The 26882-nt window shown below is 34.6% G+C and overlaps 2 protein-coding genes across 2 annotated transcripts; one reads left to right on the plus strand and one right to left on the minus strand.

Annotated features, from left to right (window-relative positions):
* Positions 1-273: 273 nt before the first annotated feature.
* On the plus strand, positions 274-2483 carry LOC131847674 (transcription initiation factor IIA subunit 2). Its single transcript, XM_059197300.1, has 4 exons — positions 274-465; positions 563-690; positions 1780-1886; positions 2180-2483. The coding sequence occupies exons 1-4, from the start codon at positions 394-396 to the stop codon at positions 2197-2199; spliced, it is 327 nt and encodes a 108-aa protein (XP_059053283.1). The 5' UTR covers positions 274-393; the 3' UTR covers positions 2200-2483.
* A 1446-nt stretch (positions 2484-3929) lies between these two features.
* On the minus strand, positions 3930-25442 carry LOC131847671 (proteasome activator complex subunit 4-like). The gene is made up of 25 exons (XM_059197296.1): positions 25006-25442; positions 22653-22793; positions 21317-21421; positions 20887-21024; positions 20660-20704; positions 19929-20136; positions 19126-19279; positions 18411-18588; positions 15480-16904; positions 14874-15048; positions 13990-14262; positions 13446-13720; positions 12531-12776; positions 11872-12116; positions 11390-11517; positions 10630-10818; positions 10307-10502; positions 9583-9863; positions 9170-9288; positions 8458-8591; positions 7489-7640; positions 6772-6937; positions 6037-6264; positions 5285-5430; positions 3930-4711 (listed from the first exon to the last, which is right to left on the minus strand). The coding sequence occupies exons 1-25, from the start codon at positions 25233-25235 to the stop codon at positions 4337-4339; spliced, it is 5952 nt and encodes a 1983-aa protein (XP_059053279.1). The 5' UTR covers positions 25236-25442; the 3' UTR covers positions 3930-4336.
* Positions 25443-26882: the final 1440 nt, after the last annotated feature.

A 26882-nucleotide genomic window follows, 5' to 3' on the forward strand; every position in this document is an offset into this window, starting at 1 on the left:
AATAATGCTTTCTCTTATCTAATAATGGGTATTGCTTTTTATACTAACCCTATGAGAAAATATAAAAACTTCTTAGGCCTATCTCACACGAAACTGGCTAAGCGACACAATTTAGTGTCTAAGCTACTCTATGAATATTATATAGATCGACGCAAACTGTCATGTTTCCAGAACCGATCAATCGTTTTATAGAACTATTACTCAGTGCCCTATGGTGAAAGAATGAATTCTTTCAGTTCAATCTGTCATGTCAATTCTGTCATTGCTTGTCATTTGTATTTTTGACAAGAAGCTTTAAAGCGATATCAAAGAATTTATAAAAACAAAAGAAAATAAAATAATAATACCTTAATTTTGTGCTTTAGAAAGAAACGATCTATAATCATTAGAATAATGTCGTATCAATTATACAGAAATACTACAATCGGCAATACATTACAAGAGAGTCTTGACGAACTAATACAAGTGAGTTTTATATTTTTTTAATAGTTACCGCTTTGTTTACGATTCCTTTTTTCATATTATAAAGATCGATAACTATATATAATATACTTTTTTTTAGTATGGACAGATAACCCCAGCACTAGCAGTGAAAGTATTGCTACAATTTGACAAATCTATCAACCAGGCATTGTCTAATAGAGTAAAATCAAGACTAACGTTCAAAGCAGGAAAATTAAATACCTACAGGTATGTAAACTAAATATGAATATTTTTTATATATACTTTTCATGTTAATGTGTACCAAAATTAATATTCCTACCACTACAAACCATATAAAGTAATCTGTGGGACTGCTTCTGTTTCACCTAATTCTGCTGCTAATAGTTGTTAGTTGTGATCCAGAAAAGTGGGACTTAGTGATCAAATTATATTTTCTTTATACTATAGTGGTAGCAATCAAACAGGGATAAATGGAAACGAAAAACATATTACGCCGACCCCAAATAAATGGGATAAGGATGAAGCAGATGATGGTAGCAATCAAAGTCATATACAATAATATAGTCATACACCCATCTGATGTATAAGGTTATATGTTATGGTAACCATTTACATCAGAAGGAGTTATGATTATATGTGTATATTTTATGACTTAATATATCAATTTGCAATTTGAAGTTACAAGAAATTAATATTACAATGTCTTTTCTGATATTCATGGTTCTTTTACTTTATTACATAGAGTAAAAAAAAGTCGCTGTCACTGTCTGTCCCTATGTATGCTTAAATCTTGCAATGGATTTTGGACCATTTTTTTTAATTGATAGAGTGATTCAAAAGGATTGGTTATATAATATATTGTAAGGCGGTGGTTATCCTCATCACTGTTGCGTTATATATGTTGTAATGAGGTGGCGCTACATATTATATTATTTATTTTAGTATGTAGGTAGAGACTATACTGGTAAAACGATTGCACTATTTATTGTACATTATTAAGTTTATTGGTAGTGTGCTACATGGTTTATTAATAATGGGTACAGTTGATGCGGAGTTGGGACGCAGACTAATTTTTACACTTAACTTAAATCTATGTTAGTGGAGACGTAAACTAATGGAAGTGTCTCAAGTGTCGACAGAAATATTACAAGTGTAGGCACAATATAATACATCAACACCCGGTGAAGTCGGGGCGAGTAGCTTTAATTGAACTGCAAAAAAGATCATTTTACATAGTTGGTGCCATGTGCTAACCTAACTTCTTCAGTATTCTATATTATCCTATTGTTATACCTAAAAAAATTACTTATGTATGAAATTTTATATTGGTTTCAGATTTTGTGATAATGTATGGACTTTTATGTTGAATGATGTAGAATTTAGAGAAATGCAAGAAGTTGCTAAGGTGGACAAAGTGAAAATTGTAGCTTGTGATGGAAAAAGTAAGTTTGCATTTTATTATAATATATTATTGATGTTAATTCAAGTGGCTGACAATGTTGTAATGCTAAATAAATATGTCAAGTTTCCATATTCATATGTCAGTTCAGTCGTCATTAAATGATCTAAAATACCATAATGCTTCATGTATTCTACATGAACAAACAGCTAACACTTAAAAAATGTCAGAATTGTACCTAAACTTTTATCAGGTACATTGTTACTATGTCAAAATGTATATTTACTTGTTACATGTTCTATTATTTACTATACAATTATATTTTTATTATTGCAGATGTTGAAGATAGAAGGTAACCTAGAGCAATACTAATTAGTGTAATTCCAAAAATATGCAACAATAAGTTTAGTGTTTCCTCTGTCTTTGTTGTGATTATTTTTGTGTCATTAAAGTTCTTATTTTAATAATTTTTTTCATGTTTATTTATATTGACTTTTTGTCTCTTGCTATACTAATTGATGTACCACACGCTTACTTATTGATTTTACATTTTTGTTGATTTTCAAATTAGAGTTTATTATTAAATGTGCATACTATTAAATGAGCTAATTACTTAATTATATTTGATGCAGATGAGGGACTAAAGAAAAACCTTAACATTCTTGTTGTAATAAAACAAAATACAGAATTGCATTGTGCATATGAGTGGATAAACGACAAGTCATCTAGCCCATCCATAAATTATGTTTATGGTTTACGATTTTTACCCCTTCCTTGTCATAGTTGGTCATATTTGTGAGCCAACCCCCTCCCAAATATAACGTCACCTGTTTTGCAATTTTACTACTGCTACTAAACTAAAATTCTACTACTAAGTGTAAACTCGTCAACAAAATATAATACGGTAATATATTTGATTTTGAAATAAGACGTCACGAAATTTAAGATGTCTACCTCTCCCCTTGTCACACGTCACTTTGTAGAGACCCTCCATTCCCCTCAACATGTGACGTATTTGTCGATGGCTCGAAGGGTTCGTTAATCGTAAATGAACGAAGTCCATTATCTGCTTAAGCCTTTAGTGGTAAAATTTGTTTGTTGTAATTAAATTTCTGAGCTGTATGTATACCAAAACTGTGTAATGAATAAAACAAGTAATTTCTCATTACCTTTATTATTTTAAATTCCTAAAAACATTTATACATAATATTTACAATCACCTATGAACCCTTATTAAAAATGCTGATACAATCTATCAATATAAACCATTGGCTTATATGTTTATAGTAAAACAGTCCAAATTTATACACATATTTGTTACAATAAAAAGATCTAAATATTTATATAGCTAAAACCCATCAAAAACAAAAAATATATTTTTCAAGTTGTTAACAATAAAATTAATAACAATTGATTTGTATAATTAGTTACTTCAAACCAGTAATATGTAATGTGATGATCACTGATAATTTAAATTATCTTATTCTAAATATATATATTAATAGTTATATAAATTATTAATATATATATATTTAGATTAAATTAAAAAAAATAGAGATGCCCTAATTAAACGTACTATATTCTCCTTTTGTACATATTAGTTGCCGATATTGCTGTTACTTAACTTTATTAATTTCAAACACAATCCCACAACCATATATAAAATAAGTTGAAAAGAAAGTCGTTCTCATTTGTTATTTCTCTAACTTCAACTATATAAATTGTGAATTAATTAAATATATATTATTGCTGACAAATTATATTGATTTGAAATTTAATAAATTTTAAACTATATTATATATTAGATGATATAATCAAAGGCAGTGTTTATATAACAAATTTACCTATCTTCCGTATCTTCCTATTCGTGGAATAAAATTTGTACATGAGTAATGAAGCATAAGGACGCATTATTATTGGATCAACTAGATCAATACAAAGCGCGTGCTCCTCACAGACAAAATTACGATTGTTTATTTTGGCAATTGGTAGGTCCTTACACAGTTGATGAAGATCACAGGAGAATACTCTCTGCGATCCAGTAATTATTAATAATTCAATCAATGAGCAGGGTATTTGAATCTTGCGCGTATTTGAATTGAAATCAGATCGTATGATGTCAAATAGTATTCTCAAATAAGGTAGGACAAAACTTTAACGCATTAAAAATGTAAATGAAAAATACAGAAATGTATTTAAAGTAATTACTGTAAAAGTATTGTAATGATATCGAAATAAGGCAATGAAAAGGCAAAAGAAACATCAAGTATTCAAATATTATAAATTCAATAATATATTCAAACATCAAATATATCTGATGCGATATCGAATTTATACCAATCCAATAACTCTATAGTCAGCCTATAGTTAATAATTAACATACAGGTTATTTTCTTGTTCGAACTCCGAAAATTCGTTGAGATTGCTTAAACATTCCTTGACTATACTAAGTGACCAATAAAAATGCGGCCTTATAGAGAGACTAATCCTAATTTAGGCGCAATAAGAAGGCGGTGAGGTTAAATCCGCGAGCAGATCTAGTTCCTCTTCCGTTAATTGTTCCCGATGTTTGGGCCAATCGTCTTGGTGTGTACGTCTAAATTCGGCAAGTGAATTCCGGATGGTAGCGGGTATGGGATCCGGTGCGTTCGTATGCTTTGCTAATTCCGCCAACACGTCTCCTAATTTGGGGCCTAGACTGTATGGCCTGGAGGCTAGATATGAACACAGGCCCAGGACACCACAGTGTCTCTCTACCAATTCATTGGATCTACAATTGCGCGTGAGAGTTCGTAACGTCTGCTGCTCGTCGGGTAAGGCGCGGCAGTGCATTAATCCAGTTAGTAGTTTCGCTGCCGATTGTCGAACCTGTTAAAATAAAAAAAAAAGAATATTTATATTTCAGATTGTATGTAGATGTATGAAATATAATTGCTTAAATGAATTACCTACATTTTAAAACGTAGCTGGGAGAGCTAAAAAGAGATGCATTAAGATTCTAATAGTCATTTACATCAAATTTATGTTTGTATGTGGTAGATCAAGCTATATTTATTTATATGTGTAGTTGTGCAGCACGAACCGGGAAATATGTGGTATTTCCCTTCCTCTTCAGAATACCGGTGTAAAGTGTCCCTCCTCTATCCTCCTCCCTATCTCTTTTCTAATTCCTTCCCTTATCCTATCCTTCTTACACCCTTTCCTTAAGGTGTAAAGTGTTAGAGGTTCAATTGCACCACTTCCCTATCCTACCTCTTATTTATTTGTTTGCAGAATACAGTGTTACAAGTAGGTTTTACAATATGAATTTTCTAATTCTTTCCCCTACGCAGCATTTCTTAAAATGCCGGCAACTCACCTGCAGCGGCGATTGCTATGGTGGTGTGCCGCAATTTCGCTTGCCCTCTATGACATAAAAAATCTATAATATCGTCTACTTACTTCAAGTCTAGGATCGCGCATAAGTTTTAACGCGAACTGTTCAGCGCTAACGGCCCGCTCTGCTTGCTCGCACAGCAATGGCAGCCCGTAGAATAGTAGAGGTTGTGCAAATTCCAGACAAGACAGCCGCGCCCACCACGACCGATCTGTTTATATTATTATACATATATTTTTATAAAACAGAATTTAAGAGATATATGTATTTATACTGTGCTCAGTAGTATATATTTGATATATAAATTTAAATTTACTTAATATATGAACTTCCGAATAGTGTCTTTTTATTCTAACACTCGTTTGAAATACAGATGAGGACAAAAATTGTTCTACTATATATATATTTTAAAGTTTATGCACACTTCTAGTTTCGATAAAGAAAGAGTGCAGAATACTTATATATAATATTATTTTAATAATGCATAAAAAATACATCAAATGAATAAAATATATTACACACATTACCATGTATTTAACGCACATTCGCTTATATACTGGTTTGTTTATTGTTAAAGACAGAGGTCAAATTGTGAGCGATGAATATTATTTTTAATATTATTTATAATCGTTGACAATATAACTGTAATAATGTTCAAATTTAACACCCGAGCCGATACGAGCAATAATAGTAATGACAACAACTACACGGTACAACTGTTCGCACCGTGCGAGGATTCGAATCGGCGACCATCGAAAAGTAGCGGTATGCTATACCACTAGACTGAGGCGGGAAAATACAAATATGCGTGCGTTACCATCTGCGAGCGTGTGAAGCAGCGCGAGGGCGTCGTCGAAGGGTCCGGCGCGGTGGTGGTGGAGCGCGAGGGCGGCGAGGAAGGCTGCTGCGGCGCGCGGCAACTCCTCCAGCTGCGGCCCGCGCGCCGCAACCGCGCACGCGTCCCGCACCAGCGACTGCAGCGAGCGCGCGCCGCCCCCGCCGCCAGTCACGCCGCGCACCACCACGCCCATGCAGCCGCGGAGAACTACAACCATTATATACATATATAACCGGCTGATCCCGCAAACCTTGTTATGCCATATAAATTAATATAAAAAAATGGGGGAAAGAAAAAAATGATAGAAGGGAGTAAATTTAGGGTTTCATGTATTTTAATGCAACAATATATAAAAAAATATGTCCAAAAATATTGAAAAAGAATTATTGACACCAAAATATATAACTTAAATGCAATCATATACAATATTATAATATTGTACCACGCCATGCCATATATGGCATTTTAATTTTAATATAACCACCGTTTAAAAAAAAATGTGGCTGTGGTGATGTGGGCACGTATTCGTGACGAGCAGGGTGACGGCGACGGCCACCAGCCATCATTATAAATTCCTGGTCACCTTATAGTCATTTTATCATCCTCCACCGGCGCCGCCGGTAGGACGGGTAGGTGTCCCATTGTCATCCATTACAAAATATAACCAGCGCGTATAAAAAATGTGTGTGTGGCGGCGGCGGCGCGGGCCCGTACCGGTGGTGAGCAGGTTGACGGCGTCGGCGTGGCGGCGGGCGGGCGGCGGCGCGCAGCCGGCGGCCAGCCGCAGCGCCGCCCGCAGCCGCGCGCCCGCCCGGGGCTCCGGCCTGCTCGCGCGGCTCACGCCCGCACGCGCGCACTCGCCCTCGCTCTCCTCGCTCATCTGTACACATACACGTGAATTCTACTTTTATTAATGTTTTAGGCACCTAAATTTCATTGTTGATTTGTGTATATATTTAATCGTATTGGTAATAGCGAACTAACCGGCGGTCCACCTGAACGTTTGACACACCGGTCTCGCTTTATATGGTCATAGGATACCTCGGACGATACGAACACTTGTTTATATTAAATCTGGATGTTTTATATGTATAATATGTAGTTGTGTATAAAAAGATGCGTGCTTTAACGTCCTTTTGTAAAATTAATTATCATAGCAAAATAGCTGATATCTGTTTTATAGCACATACATACAGGTAAATATAGAGTTATTGACAATTTATAAATTATAAACATGTCTTTGCAAAATTTGTGGATAAAAATAAAATTAAAAAAAAAAATGAAATGCCATGCAACGTTTGCATAATCACGTATGAAAGAATGAAGATAAAATAGTCCCGATTGCGCACACTGACATTCCCGCGCAAAATCGCGTTAGCTCATGATCCTATGTAAAAGGACGTGTCGTGTAAAGACATTTAATCAACTAACCTGTGGCGTGTCTTCTGAGATATGATCTTCTGGCGAGAGTTGTGCGACGCTGACTTCGACGGAAGCCTCTTGCGTTTCGAGCGCTGGCTCGCACGAGTTCACCTCGGGAGGTACGCACTGTCCAGTAATTATGGGCGTCGCAGCTTTTACAACTGTGATAAACGTACCAAGATATTTAATACAAATGTCACCATTTAATGTGAATTAAAATATATCATACATATAATATACATATACACACAACGTTAGGATTTACCTTGAAGTGTCTATATATTCTGCCTCATAATAATAGAACAGTTTTTATATTTCAATACAATAGACAAATTACCATATAATTTTTCTGTACATACATATAGTTGTCACTTAACTCCTTGGGCTGATTACATGTAATCTTATGTGTGTATCTTCAATCAACATATATAATATTTTAGACGGTTAAAATTATATATAATAGATTCCGGTAGGTGGCAATGCATCATACTGAATGTTCTAACATATTTATTATATACTAATATGGTATGTCTAACACATACATGTGTATATTAATTGTAATCTAAATATATTAAAATATATCACAAAAATGATTGAAGCCGCCGTATTAAAATAAGTATAGTAATAGTAGTTATTTATTGCCCGAAAAATCTTAATATAATTTCATGCATACACTGTTTAAGAGAACAAAAATAACATATACACTACACCTGGTAAATAAATTACCAAATTAACCCATATAAATTAACAAACAAAAAAACAGACACAGCAATATCTAGAAATACATATTCTGGGCAAAAGGGGCAGACTCAGCAGTTGCTGTGACTGTAACATTTACATGTGCTGCACAGTGCTGATTTTCAGTCAGTGCCTCAGATCGAAAAGCATTTTGTACAGTGTAAATATATATTTGTTGCCAGCAGTTTTAACGGTGTAATATAGCAAATAACTACAATATCACGTGTATTCAGTGCTCACCAATATCTCCATTTTCGTCATATAGTGCAGCGAGTCGCGGTTTGACAGCGGCGAGGAAATCATGTAGCCGCGGGGCACTGCACTCCTTGCCACCAGGGAACACCACCTCCAAGTCGAAGATCGTCATCAGCATGCTGTGACGAACATAATGCGACACATAAAATAAGTTTTGTTACATCAGAATCAATTAATAAAATACTTACTTCAAGATAAATATATTTTATTACATTTGAACAACTCAATTTGAAATTATTGCTACATATATTTATATTATTGTATATGTTCTATGGTATTACTATGTTTATGGATATTAAGTTTCTGATACGTTAAAAACCAAGATATTTTTTGTACAAAGTCATCTGACGCTTGCTGCGTAAGCTGTGTTTCAGTATAACAGACATATCTTACCTCTCTAAAATAGCAACGCATGAGTGGATATCACAGGTGTTATAAGACGACGTGATGGCGGAGTGCTGTTTATGTATATGTATAGACGACGGTTACACCTACCATCAGTGGGCTGTCAGATTGTATAACCATTACAATTACATTAAAAAATGTACACATACGCTATCTCTCTTTTACATCGTCAGTCGCATGTTTAATTCAGAACATAGGTGAAGATGATGTGATCAACTAATTATAAAATAATGGAATTATATTTATTTATTATGTATCAGTGTAAAATACTATAATATATATATATGCTTACCTGCCGACGATTTCGCGCACATTTTGATATGGGTGTTGGGTGAAGTTTGCCGCTTGCAGCCGATTGAGTAATTCAGATGCCAATGGTGCAACACGCCAATTTAATGTAGCAATGGCGCTCTAAACAAAGAACTCATATTTTATAAGTAATAATAATAAATCCAATATCAATTTATTACTTGCAATAAGTGGTATACTGTACAATAATTGCATCTAAATGTTTTGTTTCTTGAAAATATACAAAACAAAAACCGAAAAAAAGGATAAGTGACAATACGGTTTATGAAGTAACTCGGGTGTCTATGATTACATATATACACAGAATTGCATACATTTACAGGGTAGGACTACTTTACGAATTGATGAAATAGTGGTGTAAGGGGAACTTAGTAAGGTAATGTATATATAACATACTTGTAGCGCGTAAAGCCTCGCGCAAATGACGAATGAGGTGTCGGTGTCAGCGGGCGCCGCGGAGGATGCGGGGGCTGCGGGGCCGGCGGCTTCACAGTCCTCGGGGGCTTCGGGGGCTGCGGGGGCGGCGGGGGTGGCGGGGGCGACGGGGGCGGCGGGGGCGCAAAGTGACAACAGCCCGCGAACGACGGCCGCGCCCCGAAGGGGGTCCATGCGGTCCACGCCCATCGCCACACACGTCGCCCAGTCCTCCATTGTCTCCACAGTCACCGAAGTCAGTCCTATATATTAGGGTGAAGAGAATCGTTAGTCCATAGTAAAAAGTTTACGCTTTATCCTGAGGAGACAGAAACTGTTGCTCTTAAGAATATCCTTCAAGTCCCTAACGGGCAGCGGTGGCCTTACACATTGCGAGACCTTTTCTCCTACGTGAAAAGTATGTGATTCGAATGATTATGCGATAATTTTGCGCTGAATCAAGAAAACTGCCTTTTTGATTTTTTTTTATTTGTATATTTTATTGTTGCTAATTTTGTTCATTTGCGATTAAATGCCTAAATAGGAAAGTTTTTGCACCTAGCCACTAAGTAAAATCGATTCCCCTTAAGAACGAGGCCCCAGACGATTACCCTGTTCGTTACACCCTCAGGCCGTCACTGCTAAAGGGTCTAGGTAGCGAACTCTGAAAAAGGGCGAGCATAATCTATGTAGTAAGTCATCTTACCAGTGGTGAGGATGCGGACGACGTCCTCGTAGAGAGCGGTGGCGGGGGCGAAGGGCCAGTGTCTCGGGGCGCGGAGGGCGGCGGCCGCAATCTCGGCCGCGAACCGCTGTGGAGCCTCCTGCGAAGAGCTCGCACGCTCCAGTGCAGCACCCACTAATTTCTTCGTCACGCTCGGGCCGAAATGCGAAAACAACATCTGCCGATGAAACACCAACATTGCTTTTAAACCATTATTTAACGTGGACGAAGTAAATAAAAAAAAAATAGTTTTTTTATGCCACAATGCCTTCTGAAAATAAAAAAAAATTGTAACTACTACTTACTTTGAACATAGAGAACCTCAGCCCGCTGAACTTGTCTTTGCCTTTCTTCTCTTCTACTGTGAGAAATGAAACTAATTTTTCAATGTTAGCATCGTCGTTGAAGAACTGCATTATAAATCTCTCGGTCTCCGTCGTTTCTTCAAGGGGCAGGTCAAATACGCGGACTTGTTCGCTAGATGGCGCCGTTACCTAAGATTATATAAGATACACATTTAAATTTAATTACGTATTTCGACCAATGGCTAATGTCATCGCTGAATATTTTCCTTTGAGAATTTCGCAAATATGTATGATGTATATAACATAATCAATATCAATTCAATACTAATAACACCATAACTTTAATAATAATATCAATGCATAAAACTTATAAAAGAAAAACAACATGATTCTGCTAGAAATGCAAATCTATTTATTAACAGAATCTAATTATTCACCTCAACTAATCATAGTTGATATGATATAAACAAAGTATCTAGTAAATATTACAAAATTTTGGTTTTATGTATTGAAATTAGTTAAAATAGTAATATTTTTATAATAATATTATAGGGTTAAATATGCTATGGGGAAAGCGGCCATTTAATACATAATGTGGAAATTGAGATGGAAAACCAGATCAGAATAAATAATGTCATATCAAATCCTATTTTTTCTCTTGAAATCAATTTTCAACTAAATATAGTGTATTTTTGTTATGGGGTCATGTTTGGATTGAATTGAGGAGGGTCAGGTAATATAATATAATAGTTTATTTTACCTCAAGTTTGTTGGGCCATGAGTAAAAGCCATGTTTAGAGTTCTTTAACCATGGCCTGTCCCAATCCTCTTCATTATTAGGTATCCTGTCTTCTGACCACATCACCCACTCCAAATCTTTTCTATAACCTGTAGTAAGAAAAGGAAAATTACAGCCAAATATATATTGTAAGTTAATCTTTTCTTGCTTAAATGGCTAAAATAGTCTGAATTCAATTTGCTCTTTATTTATGAAAAATCTTTCTTTATCAAAATTAAGTGATAAAAGAAAATATACTTTCACGACCGACGTCTTTGATTGGGTAGATAAAGGTCAACTGTCGATGTTGCGGTGAACGTAAAACATTTCACGCGGTATTTTTTGAATTCAATATAGGAGATAAGGAGCGAGCCTACTGCCGACTTGCGGATTAATTCGATGTTTCCTGCAGTATTTTTTTTGGAGAGATTTGAACTTATGTACTGACACGACCCTGTACGTACCTGGCACATGTTTCTCAGGTCTCGGAACCCCGGCCACCTCGTATGGGTCCACTAGTATCTTTTTCAGCGGTCGTTTGACTTGTTTCAACGTGTAGTACACGAGACGCTGCGCGATGCGACGCACCGTTATGTTATCGTGAAGTAGGGAGTTCACCATCAATTTGACCGCTTTAGTCGGGTATTCGATTTGTATAGACGGACAGAAAGACAACATGTGCATAACCAGCTCCAGACGACGCCAAACACTGCACAATCGAAAAAATAGGTATAGAAAAAAATTCTAGTTTATATCAATTCTTCTTTAATCTTGTATTTATAACAACTAAAGCCTGCTACAAATTTATTTTTATTATTGGTGTTATTTTACCATTTTTAGTTAATAAAAGTAGTTGACTACTCACATTTTTTTTAACAATTTATATTTTTGCCGATGTCTGCTTTATAAAATTTTCGATAAATCTCTGTTATCTATTTCAGTATAGAAGCATGATCTCTTTGGATTAGCAACGCAATCAGCGCCGTACAACAGGCGTCAAATAATACCACTTGCCATAAGGAAATCCGTTTTTTTTTGCCATTTCCATTCAATAAAAATAAAATGAAGTAAAAAAAATGTGATACTAAAAAATTCTAAAGTTCCATTTTCAAATCATACTCACACATTAGGGGCTTCCGCAATATCCACCAGTTCATTGATCAATTCTAAATACAATTTCTCAGTTTTATTTGAGTTAGCTAACTCTCGATCGACAGCTCCCGCCAGTTGTTCAGTGAATACAGGATCGGCGAGTTGAGCATCAGTGAGTAGCCGTTTGGCGGAGTCGATGGCCGCCTGGGACATGGTGAGGCGGGTGTTCACGGCAGGGAAGTGTCGGTGTAGGCACTCAATGAATAACTGTTCTAATCTGGCAGAGAAATATTATATCGAACATTTTTCTTCTAATAGGCAGAAATTTAAAAAATAATAATAATAGATCAATATAAACTAGACATAAGGGTTTCTGATTCTACATTGTAGTAAGACAATAACACATTTCTCTAAATAAAAACCATGCCCTTGCTTGATTACACAAGCTACAGCGATATGTCGTTTTTAAACATAACAAATTTAAACAATACATCGCCTGCATATTATGATTATTAAGAGTGATTCCCTTTTAAATCTGTTAAGTATAATTGAGTTTATTTCATACTTACAAAAATGATATAATAAATAACCATGGCCAATTAACATAGCGCCATCTAGTCCCACGGTAAACAGAGTTGTGTTATATTCGAGTACTGGGGTACTAACTAGACAACTGATATAAATACCTAGATTTTTCTTTGGAAATACATACATAATATACATATAAAACAGCTAGACCGATATAAACAAACATACTCAGGATTACAAGTGTTTGTGCCGTGAATTCATCGGAAGTAAAGCGATGTGCTAATCCGGTAGACCACCGAGGCCGTCAAAAAACCAATCTTTATAATATCTATACAGATTTTATTTAATATTGTAATGATCAGCTTGACACCTAGTAGGTATGTATTTTAATGAAATCAAGTGTACTGCGCGTACTGACCGAACGATGCTGGGCTTCTCGCTGAGCGGCGCGTTGAGTATGGCCGGCCACAGCACCCGCACGACCTCCCAGTCGTGCTTGGCGGCGAGGGGCCCGGCCCGCGGGCCCAGCAGCACGCACAGCACGCCCTTGTGGCGGGCGTGGCCCTCCTCGCCCGCTTCCTCGCCGCCCACCTCCTCGCGCAGCAGCCTGCTCACCCGCGGCAGCAGCAAGCGGTACGAGTACGGGAAGTGACCCAGCATCCAGTACATGCGGATTTGGGCCAATATGCGGACCTGTTCACGAGATTATTATAAAAATATATAGAAAAATACAAAAATAATAAAATTATTTGTTATCAGAGCATCAAAGAAACTCAACTGAAGTTCTTTTTTTAAAACCCATTTTATTTATATTGCATTCTTATATAGATGTCTATGTCTAATATTAAATAGTTCTCATGTTCCACTTTGAACAAAAAGTATGATCACAACACGAAAGTCAAGTGTTACGTCTATCATTAAAGCAATATCTCAAGATAGATTTATGACGGCTGGACACTAACCGAGGTGTAAACGTAGACGGAGAGGTCGAAGAGGGCATGTAACACGGTCCGAGCCGCCGGCGGCAGCCCGGCGTCACACGGCAGGTCCCTGCGCGCGTCGTGCTGCAGCCTCGCTCCGTCAGCCAGCAGCATGCGTAGTCTCGCGGAGCCCGCGCCGGTGGCCACGCCTCCGCGGCCGTCCGTGGCGCGCTCTAGTGCTGCGAACGAACGCAAGCGCGCTTCTAGACCGGACGTAGCCCGCAGTCCCGCCGGCACCGCCACACGCTCCCATATCTGACTTACCGGGGTAAAACCACACACCACTACAGATATATATATAATGTACCCGTGATTACTAGCTCGATTTGGAATGGCTTAGTTAAGAAACGACATGAATACTTTCGAAAATATTTAAAACACACTTTTTTTTTAAAACTCACGCAGCATCTTGTAGTCCCAAGCTAAGCAGAGCTTGTGTACAGCAGAGGTACTAGAAAACTGATATAAATACATAGACACATTTTTCTTTTGTAAATACACATAAAGTAAATAGTAGTACACGTAAATACTGGGATGCACTGGATCAGACCTTCTTCAAGCTTTTAGAATGTGTGTATATATATGATTTAATGATAGGTACTTGAACCATTAAAACGTCATGAGGTAAAAAAATAACTGAATATATTACACACCGCCATCTAGCGTAAAAATAGGCAGCGCTAGTATTAAAAATTAAAAAAATATCTCTTTCACAATATAGGTCATTTGGTACGCAGGATATATAACAAAAAATCACAATATCAAAGTATATAAATGAAATTATATAAAGAGAATTTATAACCATATGCATGAATTTCTTTGTAGTTTAGTATTACAAAATTAATTGATGTACACCACATATATACCTGTATAAGCATTTCAAAGCTGCGTGTATCATCGGACTTTTCTGCGAGCATGCGCGCCTGCACGTCGAGCATCCGGTTTATTAGTGCGACGCGCATGTTCTCGCCGTCCAGCGTCACCGAATGCTTGATGCCGTTCGTGAACGGCATGCTTGTGGCGGGTACTAAGGACTCCATGCTAACCAAGTGGGGAAGTGTTATGGATTAGGTAAGTCTTTCAGGAGCTTTCTACCATCAGTTGGGGTGATTTAAAACTAAGTTCCTTATTGCAAAATTTGCGATATGTGCGTTTGTTTGTTTATTTACAAAAGTTTTTATGTTTGCGAGCACATTACTGCAGTACGGTGACGTATATAACACATGTATATACGTATATGCATATTATGGTATTACTAGTGAAGACTATAAAGTCATACTATGGATAGAAAAAGGAACTTCGTTTCAACCGGGTGTGCCAGTACGCCTTTTTTTCATCAATCAATATATATAATTTGAAATGTTTAGATTACGAAATAAAATTATATTAATAATTTGATGAGCATTATAAAGCACAACTTAATATTATGGCTGGGGACAGGAAATTATTATTTTAATTATATAAATACTCACAGTGCAATTGGTTTCTCATTTGGAGGCGGCATAAACATAGAGCAAGAAAGAGAAGCGTTTATGATATGGAAACTTCTAAGTCTGCGCTCGCGGCAAATAGGTCGCTCTCCGTCAAGCCACTGTCGCAGTCGCGCCAGCTCCGGCTTCAAATACCTGTCGAGGAGTCTCTGCGCGCATGCTGCTTCTTCAGCACACGGTATATGCCATTTGAAATTGGCTTCTTTCACTGAACAGCCGTGTCCCCATTCTCTTATTGGTAGCCATTTCTCCGGTGCCTCAGAGTAATCTTTAGGAGAACTCCTCCATTCATATAAATATGTGTTACTCAATGAAGCCAACATATGGCCCAGAACATCGCAAGCCTTTGCGAGCGCATTCTGGCAGTAGAGTTTAAGAGCTCTGTCTAAAACGGGAATAATATCGTCTATATATTTCAAGAGAACGACGCCGTCACATTCCACTGCGTGCATGAGCAAGACAAGTCTGTAAACGACGTCTCGAGAAGGATCTTCATCACGTACAGCTTCATCGGTAGCCAGCAAAGTAGTTAATTCTTGACACAAGTCGGGCACGAAAGCTGCTAGCGTCGCTTCAGAGTTCACACGAGCGAATACGCGAAGTAACACACCAACCATGCTTCCAGAGACTGTAATTTCAAATGTGGTTTGAGTAGCGAACGCTTTGAACTTTCTTAGTGCTTCCTTGAATATTTTCGGCGAACACTGCATGAGAACAGCTGTCGCTGCAGATGACAGCGATGTTTCAACCACTGCGTCCGTTTTACTGCGGCCGAATTCGTTCTCTTTTGTATCGTGGCGCACGTGTTCAAGAACACTGGACTCAATTATAATAAACAAGCGATCCAAGAAGACGAGAACGAAGTCTTCGAATTGAGCAGTGGACTCGCATGTTAGTAGCTCTTCTTCAGTGAGGTCCGGCCAGTGTTCATGTGCTGAACTGCAGTCAATGATTGGAACCATCCAGCTAAAGATTAGTATGAAGTGTAACGTGACCAATGTCTTTTTGATGTCGTTGGGATCCAAACCAGGTAAAACGGCCATTAAGAATGGAACGACGTGTGTTTGACCTTCCGGATAGCCAGTCTCGCGTCCTCGGAGCATCGGTCTGGCGACAGAGGCGACCGCTGACATGGCCGCAGTTACTCTGTGAGGTTCCGTTAGAGACGTGAGGGATGTTCTAAGTTTTTCTAACAATGGTGGTACTACAATGTTAGGTCTCAGTGTGGCTAAATTTTGAAGCGCCATAAATATATCTAGAGAGCCACTACGGCTATACACCGCTTGTACCGTGGGTCCGAGTAATATATTCACAAATTCAGTTATATCCTCATCTCTGAGTTTAAATGATTCCGGTGTTTGGTTCTCCCATGATTCTGTGAATCTTTTTTCTCGTTCACGGCGGACTCTAAAAATATAATCTATAATTATTTTCCTATGAAAAATAATTTTATAAGAAATAATAATAACATGTAATAAATATATCAGCGCTATCTTGCCCAAAATGAAAGTAGAGTTAGTACTAAAGAAGTAATGGAAATACTTAAATACATTTTTTTATATATTATTCATAATATAATTATTTTATACTACAACAGTGGCAAACTAGCATTCGGCCCATCTGATGGTAAACGGTTACCATAGCCTATGGACGCTTGGAACACCATCGGTCTTATTACAAAAAATCTGTTAAAACTCGGACGAAACGTGGTCTAAATGGTCGTGGTTTAAACCATTCCTGAAGTTAATACTTGGAATAAACCTAACATTATTACGAATCCAGATCTAACAGAGGACTACTTAGTACTACAGTTAAATCGTTCATTATGTATTCCATACAGAAATCAGTCACTCATGTCTGTCACCGTACAATTACGTTCCATTTTACCAGAAAACTGAAAAGATCAAAAATAATATTAGTTCAAAGAAAAATGTATAAACTAAAAATAAATTTATTTCTATTCATCTATGTCTTCATTATAACTATTTCATTAATATATAATATTTATTAATGTACTATTAGGCTGAAAATCAGTTTTAAATTACAAGTAGGAGTCCTATACGGAGAAAAGGAACGGCGAGATATTTTTATTGGATCGTTCGAATGGTGACTATTTCAAAGTCAAATGAGTGAAAAAATAACAAATAACGTCTTTTATATATTTTTATTGTCGTAAAATTTGCTTTAAATATTTTTAGTTAATATATTTTTAATTTAGTTAAAATATTTTTCGAAAAACAACAACTTAAAATTAAAATACAATTTTTAAAATGAAGTTTGTATTTTTGCCCTTAGACCACTGTTAAACTAGGGGCATCGCAGGTCTAACTTTAGACCATAGACGAATCACGATTTAGAGATAAACTTCATTTTGTAATAAGGAATACATTGGTTTATTACTAGTGCTAAACCAGGTTTATCTTTTTGTAATAAGGCCGCATGGGTTCACTAATGTGTTAAGAAACTTTAATATATCCTTGTTATATAAAAAAAAATATCTAAAATAAATACAAGTATACCCTGTAATATAAATGTTTCTACCATGCGAGAATCGAATGAGAGACCATTGGAAGACGATGCACTAAACCGCTAGACTATAGATGCGGTTGGTATGTTATTTATTAACTTGCTGTTAGTTAATTATAATCAAGACAGTCGGACCTAGTATTACGAACTAGGCATATTATAATACAGAAGGAATATTGGTAAATTATCAAAATGTTTACACAGTATAAAATGCAGTCGCTTCCGTTGTTTGTTCGCTTCGATCTTTTAAACTACGCAACGGATTTTAATGCAGATTTTAGCAATAGATAGAGTGATTCAAGAGGAATATTTATACGCGTAATACATGTACACCTGTACATGTAGTACCTGTGTATGTAGTACCTAAATATAAATCAAAATATGTACCTGTTGAGGAACTCTCTGGCTAACTTGCGCAATAAGTCTCTTAACTTGTAGGACCAGCGACCAGAGTTAGCGCTGTGCAAGTAGCTCTCTACGCCGGCAAGGAAACTGCGCAAGTGCTTCAGAACTACGCCGTCTGGATTTATAGCCCACACTATCCATCTTGCTACCTGCTTCATTTCTAATATAAGAAAAAAAAATTAAAGCTGAGGAAAAGTTTGTAAAATTTTAATGATTTATTTGGGTTTTAAACTTTTTCCATGGTTGTTTACAACTACACATTATATGATTAGCATATAATAAGTATACAACACGTATAATTGATTTTGTTTGATTAAAAGTTGCCTGATTAGACAGCCTTTTGCACCTTCATACCTTATTTGAATAAATGTTTTTCTATTCTATTCTATTTCGGGTGCAAATTTCGAGTAATAAATTAATAAAGAAATTTGGGTATTCCTGTATTAATTTTAAACCAAAATACTAATATAGTAGTTTTATTAGTATATCAAGCACTTGAATTTAAGTTTATCGACCTTTATAACATTTAAGATATTGAAAATTTTTCCGACTGTTAGTATGTTATGTATATGTAGATTTTACACTTCATGAAATAATAGTCATTCATTCTCATTCATTCAATTCTCAACCTGTTAGTATTATACATATTGTTAAGTGGCATTCATAGTGTTAAAATATTTGGTATATTTTTAATTACCAAGAGAATGATTTCGGGTAAACTGCATGTCTTTGTAGCTGACAGGTAAGTTCAGCGCGTGAAGGAATCTCGTGAACATTGCCGCTACATAGGGTGTCCAATCTACAGCGCCAGGATTCCTTTTGGTAAGTCCAGCAAACACAGTCATCAATTCCTGCGTAAGAAATGACCAAATAAGTAAACAGTCTCAAACTTGACAATAAGAGATTTCAAAAGTATTGCATAGAGTAAATAATTATTTGGAATCCTAATAATAAATGAATGGGTGTGTAAATCGACTCTCAATTGACTGGCTAGTTGACACAATTTTCAAATTGCCAAAAGCAAGACATTTAAAAACGGTAATAATTTCTATTGCCTATGTTTAATTAAATAAAGATTTATTTGTCAATGACAACGCACCGGGTATTAATCATGCTAATACCTATTTTCATACCGTTAAGGTATGATAATTTTATGTAGGAACAGTATAAGAATTATTTTATCGTTTCAATAGAATTTTGAAAATCATCTGATAAAGTTATTGATATGCCCATCCAAATTAAACTATATTTACGTATGACTTAAGCTAATTACAAAGAATATAATTAAAACCTTTTATGTACCTCTCACAGAACATAGTTATATAAAATATTATCTATTTAAATAAAACACAAAAACAATAATAGGCAACCTTAGAATGGATAGTGCTTGGCTGATCGATGTGTTATAATAAATAATACAGCGGAGGGTGATACTTATTAGTATTATTACATGTACTTAAAAATATAAACTTCACTCTTTGTATTACGTAAGTATCTTACCGCAATATCACATTGGGAATTGTAACAAGTATCCCAAAGTGTCATGAGCTGGTCGAACCAAAGTAGATGCCCATCTGCAGCACGGTCTGGTGGAATTGCCACTGGCAGAAATGTTACCAGCTGACCCAACAATGAGCCAGACGACCACAGGCGAATCTGGGGTAAGAATTCTTCAAGTATTTCTTTGGTAGCTTCCGGCTCGAAGTAGCTGAAATATTTGCAGAATATACAAATCGGACACATCTTTTTTTTAGTGTCAATGGTAACCTAAATATATTTACGTTAGTACTTAGAGACTTTTATGCCACAGTCTGTTGCTTTGTTAAGGTCTTCCTTCACGCAGTACGATGGACAAAGGATATGACAGGAGATTGTATTAGACTGGGTTCAGTCTTTTTAGGGCTTCAAACATGCCACTGCAGGTCGCTGCTTGGCTGGTCTTACTAAACCTGAGGGAGCTGGATGATTTAAATTTCGGCTTAGACTTTAATAGAATAACCTAAATTGGACACTTCCTAAATTTTTTCTATCTACAATATGTGTTATGAAACGTCTAAACGTCTCGGCATGTCTTAGTAGCTTATTGGTAAGAGAAACTTTTTTCCTTTATTTTTACTTAAGGGGTCATTTAAAAGCAATTACAAATATACAAAATATTTGCAGAGAGCATCACAAAATACAGTACTTGTTTCAAAATAATAATTGAAAATAAATCAATTCAATTTACTTACGGTCTGGCACATACGATCATAGACAAATACGATCCTTCAAGAGATCTGAAATAAAAATAAAACTATTATTACACTATAGTAAATAACAATAGGATAATATACCCTGCCACCACACTGGCGCACAAATGATTTGTATTACATGATATCCCATGATAGTGACTGGTGAGTGAACCATACACATAAACCAATTTACACCAAGAAGCGGATCCAGATGTAAAAATTATTACTTGGGCAGTTCAAATTGCTCCTTCGCCATGCCAAAGCCGAACAACTCAAGAGCATCGTCGAGGCCTCGGCCCGACAAGAATTTGCGTACCAGCTCGACAATACGGGACTCTTGGCTCTCAGAGACTTTCGGTTTGTCCCTAAACATAGATGTATGTGATATATCCTCTAACAAAAAAATGTAATGGTTAACAATTGTAGTTGTGATTTCTTGTTAAAATTATCATGTATGATTTTTTAGTTTAGCACGAAAAATACAATTAATTGATACTAATTTAAAAATATAACATAAATAAAATATAAAAATAATTATTAAATATAATAATAAAATATAAATAACAGTTCATTTTTTAAAAGCCATCCCTATATTTATATACCAATGTACTATTCTGTACACTTGGTATAGTTATAAAAAATCTAAAATTCACTTACGTGAGATTATGGTATAATCCAAAGGTTTTGTCGAATATTTTTCCTAAATCAAAAAGGGGTCGCCAGGGTAGGGTCAACTCTTCCGGTGAAATCAAATGTCTTTTCCTGGAACGAAAATGTATCACGGCATCTTTTATAGAACAATTATTATGTTAATCATTAATATAGTTAATCAGGTTTTAACAGGAACAATTTTATAGTAAATGAGAGATTTTCTACTGTAACTTGCAACATACTCGTAGTCGATAAGTCAAGAGAAGTAAATTAGCATAAAATTATTCGTGTTAACCGAATTACACAAAGACCCGATTACCCCTATATTAATAAAGTGTGCTAAAAGCGAAAGTTTAAAAATAAATATTGCGTTGCTTGCAGCTCCTTGGCAGTCCATTGTTCCTTTTATAAGATTTATTTTGATATTATTTATTTTTATGTTAGTTTTGATTCTTCATTTTTTCTTTTGTGTCGAAATATATTTCTAAAGATAGTATTATTTTATTATAAATATCAAAAAACATCGATCCCGTCATATATTGTTGACAAACATGAGTTCGACCTGACGGTAGACGGTTACTGTCCTCAGAAACAGAAAGTGATCCATACATCAAGACAGCATAATAGTATAATATTTTAAACAGTAACAATAGAAAAGTATGCCAAACAGTTGAGGGATTTAAATTTCTTTCTTGGCAAACATAACAGTGTTGTTAAAGCAGACACCTAACTGTTCAATATATTGTACATCTATATATAGATAAGCTAAATACCACTCACGGGTAATTATGAAACATCCGCAATCACTATTGCCTATAATTACAAATTTCGTTCAAGAAAATAATAGTCTGCAGTAATGACTACTGTAATATTGAACCAATACGGCATTACAATAATATGCGTACTACAAATAGCGATTTTAACGGCGGCGTTTATTGAGTAACATATAAACAAAAAAATAACGTGTTTATACCAAGCAAAAACCGACTTTGATTACGTAGGTATATAATTAGAACCCAAAAACAACTAGTCGGATCTTCATCAAATTTACATAGAACGAAATTGCATAGCACTTTCCAATTAAAAATAGAATCATCAAAATCGGTTGATATAGAAAACAATCTAACATAAGAACAACATAGTAGTAGTAAGTAACAAACTTCATTGCCAAAAAAAGAGTGAAAAGTAGAAAATTACTTTTTACTATTTTGTTTATAGTCCATTTGCATTGATCACACTAAAATTAAACTTTCATAATCTGAACTAAACTTCTAAAGATGACACATATTTTGATGAATGATGAAATATTTAAAAACAATTACAAAACATCCAAAATACTCACTTTGTCAGCATAATAAACATTGTTGCAAACTTGTGGACTTTGTAAGGTTCAAGATCAGGTATTAACATCAACTCATATGCAAGTTTTATAAATGCAATATGATCTTCTTTGCTAAATTTTAATCCATAAATCCGTATGTACCTATAAAGCATAAAAAAATGTATAAACTGTTTGTACTAAAAGTGAACAATGAGATATTCTTAGTTTACAAAGTAATTAATCACAGCAATAATTAAGACAGCATTACTATTGTATTGTGCCCTGTTGCAGATGTATGAATGTATGAAACAAATTAAAAAGCTAAAGTTAGCTAGCTAGTTAATCTAGGATATGATCTATATTATTTAAACTAAAATAATATAGGTAATAAATTTGTATAGTGACTTATTAGAAATATGCATAAGCAGATATATATACTTTTTTGGACAATTACCTTACTAACTTGTGTTTACTTTGAATATCATGCTTACTTTGGGGATTACATTTTATATTGTTAGAATGTGATGATGCAGAATTTTTAATAATTTCTACAAACATACATATATATTTCTACAAACATATAGGGATGGTCAGGAGAAGACTGGCTTAGCAAGGCAAATTTCTTTTAGTAACTCAGTTATACATGTACAGTGTCCCCAAATGTGAGGCTAAATTTGGAAAAGGGATTTGGTTTTACATTCATCTATCACATGTAGATAAATGCACTTTCCTAACTACTGCAATGATAGTAAAGTTGGTACATTACATTACGTTAAAACATATTTAAATTGATACTTTTCAACTTTACATCATAAAAACATTTATGAAAATCATATAGCAATAAAAGTTTCAGCTATTATTTTGCCTGTTTTTTATTATAAACTGAACAGTATGTAACTTCAGCATGCGCTTTGTGAATTTTAAAGACTATGAGTGGTCACTAAGAATAATAACCAATATTATTAGACTTACAAATTATATGACAGGCTATATAATAGTAGTATGTGTATTTTTGTAAAAGTTCGAAAAATGGGGTTACCATGATATACTAAGTGGTGTACCTATTATCTCAGCATCATACAATATATTTTATATCTTTTCTAATATAATTAAACTTGCAAACCAAATTATAACCAAAAGTTTGCTTGTTTTAGAATGTTTATAAATGAATGAACTTGTATTAGTCTAATTTTATGTGCTTTTACATTAGTTTGTTTAGAAAAGGAAATGCTTTGGGTTATTATATGAAATAATAAAAAGTATCAAACAAAAAAACCCAAATAACATCACAACATCACTAGTTTTATACTATGCAAAGTTTGCATCATGTATATTATATACATGTAAATTAATTTCTTGAATATATACATACATAATATGAAAGAAAACCACCAGAATAACAAATATGAAAATTTATATCATGCAGAGATTAAACTTTAAATAAATTGTGGAAACATGTCACCAAATATGTACTAGTTTAAATTAACTTGGTGATTTATTTCCATACCTAAATTATTATAATATTTAATTTTATAATAATGATATATTTTTGTTGTCTTTTAATAAATTAAACTTATTGTAATTTTATAATACACATGTATTTATTACTATAGGCCAGGTGTAGTTACAGGAAGTTCTGGGCAAAAGCCAGAATATTTTAGATATAGGCAATGTTGCCAAAGGTTAACTGTAGTGTAAACCAAATACAATACATATAACAGAATTTGGAAGTTCTATCATATATATATGTATAAGCCACTCTAATAGCATGGTATAATTAAAAAATACCAAACAGCTGTCTCATTTCCTAAAAGGAGAATTTAGCCTATTAGCATGGTGCTCAAGCTGTTTTGTATTGGGTATCAAGTTCATCCTCCTACACAATTTCTTTGTGCTTAGAATATATACATAGAGAATGAAGATAACACAATGACATGTAAAAATTGAATATATGATTCAATATCAACATGTGAGAAATTACAATAAAAATATAAAAATTGCCAGTACCTTATGTTGTTATTTATTAAATTCATATGTACTAACATTATAAGTGCGAAAATTTGTTGATGAATTTTAATTACATTTTCATTCAAAAACTTCTGAAAGGATTTAATTGAATTTTTTTTAATTGAAATATAAATAGATCATATTCTACATTAATAACTTCAAAAGAAATCGACAGGATATATCCATAGTGAATTTGGCTAACAAATTCACTATGGATATATCACACAAATGGGTTATCTCACAATTTCTCTTTACAGGTCAAATTGCAACTAAAGTTTAATTTCATATTGAAGTTATATTGTAAATGAATGTGCATAATTTGCTAGATTATACCATATAAAATGAATAGAAAATCATAAGAACGTACTTCATTAGCCTGGAAGACCAGACACCGCATGCAGGCTTCATCTCGCGAAGAATAATTGCCTTTGCTAGATTTGTCTTCACTTGTTCCAAGAACTTTTGGGACTCCTCGTCCAGTTCATCGACATACGGAAGCAGGTAGTTAGTGAGGATTTCCTTCTGAGGTTTGAAACCCAGAGCCACCACTCTCTCTGGGCTCGTCAACATTAATTCACCTTCGTCGTCTTGAATCATTTTGATCAAATTACACCAAATGTAACGAATAATAAATTTAACAAGTTGTTATTTAACTAGTATCTGAGCACTGATGGCAATCATCAGTACTGTGTGTAATATATATAAGATGATAATCACTATTGCCTCGTCATCAATACATCAAAATTGAATTTACACAAGTCATTGAATTGAAAACATGTATAAAATGCGGATGATGAAGATAAAACTACGTTCCATTTCATAATAAGTATTCTGATTCTGAATTTGGAATGACGTGAATTTGACATTCTACTCTTGACATTTTTCCTAAGTATTTTGAAGGTTATCAGTGTCATGTAAGCAAGTAATCACTATGACTGTATCCACCTTATAGTATATATATATATATATCACAGCACCCTAAACTACGCATTTTATGACGATGCACAGTAAATTATAAAATACGTAAACTGGACCAGAATTTACTTAGATAGTTTGGTTTGGTTTAGTTAAACAACTAACAAATTGTGGCTAAAAACGATTTCGATCATATCACCTTTTAAACAAAAAACTGCTTAATACTGGCTACAACTAACAAATAACACGGACGTAATAATACACATTAACATTTAAATTGTATATAGATTATATAGCAAGATATTACGGATTAATATCCCACAATTGCTGTGGATTAATATCCACAATAATATATTTACGATTGAAGTTCGAGAATGTGTCGTGGCTAAAAGCAGTTAATTAAGATCATGTCTATGAAGTATCTATCTATCAGCCTATGAAGTATTTTTGCGCCAACAGCCACGAACCTAAAAACAATAACATTGTGATCTCCCATTTAGCTTTCCATAAAGCACTAAAACTTTGTCTAAAAATAAAACTGTAGTGTTTGAAGACTAACTCCAAATTATACATAGCTACATTGAAATTATATTTGCTCGAAACGAAAATAGACTTTTTTAATGATGTCTAAGTCCAATGTACCAATGTCTCGACCATTGGTTATCAGTAAACGGTATGTGAAATGTGCCGCGACATTTAAAATCATGTTTTTATTTGTTTCAAATTGTAATTTGAACTAGATAATACTGTAATATACACTGTATATAAAACAGGAATGCAAATTAATTAAATAAAACGACAACTATAGTCTTATAGATACTTTTTGCAATTGCTACAACGGCTATTCATCATCAACGGCTATTATATTGAACAACCGTTATATGAAGATAGAAAGCAAACGTATTCCTTTTTTGAATAAACGACAAACTACATGTTAGTCATTTGTAACTAAATTCTTCTTGCCTCTATGGAACTCACGCCACTTTATTTTCATTCACTTCCACTCTGTGATCAATCATTGTTTATGTCAATTTATTTAATTCACACTGTATCTCCATATTATTTTTCTTTTTTATTAAGTACTAAGACTAATATATTTAAGATTATTATATTGATTATGACTTCTCATCAGTTGTCATTCGTCATCCCCACCATGATACAGCGCGTGGAATATAGTTACATTTAAAATTCTCGTTATTGTGGTTACATAAACAATTATTTGTATCACACGCAGACAATGAATTATTATAGCTTATCATATCATAGTTTTACTAATAATTTCTAAAAAAATATTATGAATATAAAGAAATGTCAGTAAATGAAAGCACA

Source organism: Achroia grisella, unplaced genomic scaffold, assembly GCF_030625045.1.
Source record: "Achroia grisella isolate CSIRO2021 unplaced genomic scaffold, CSIRO_AGI_Agris_v1 utg540, whole genome shotgun sequence".
NCBI lineage: Eukaryota > Metazoa > Arthropoda > Insecta > Lepidoptera > Pyralidae > Achroia > Achroia grisella.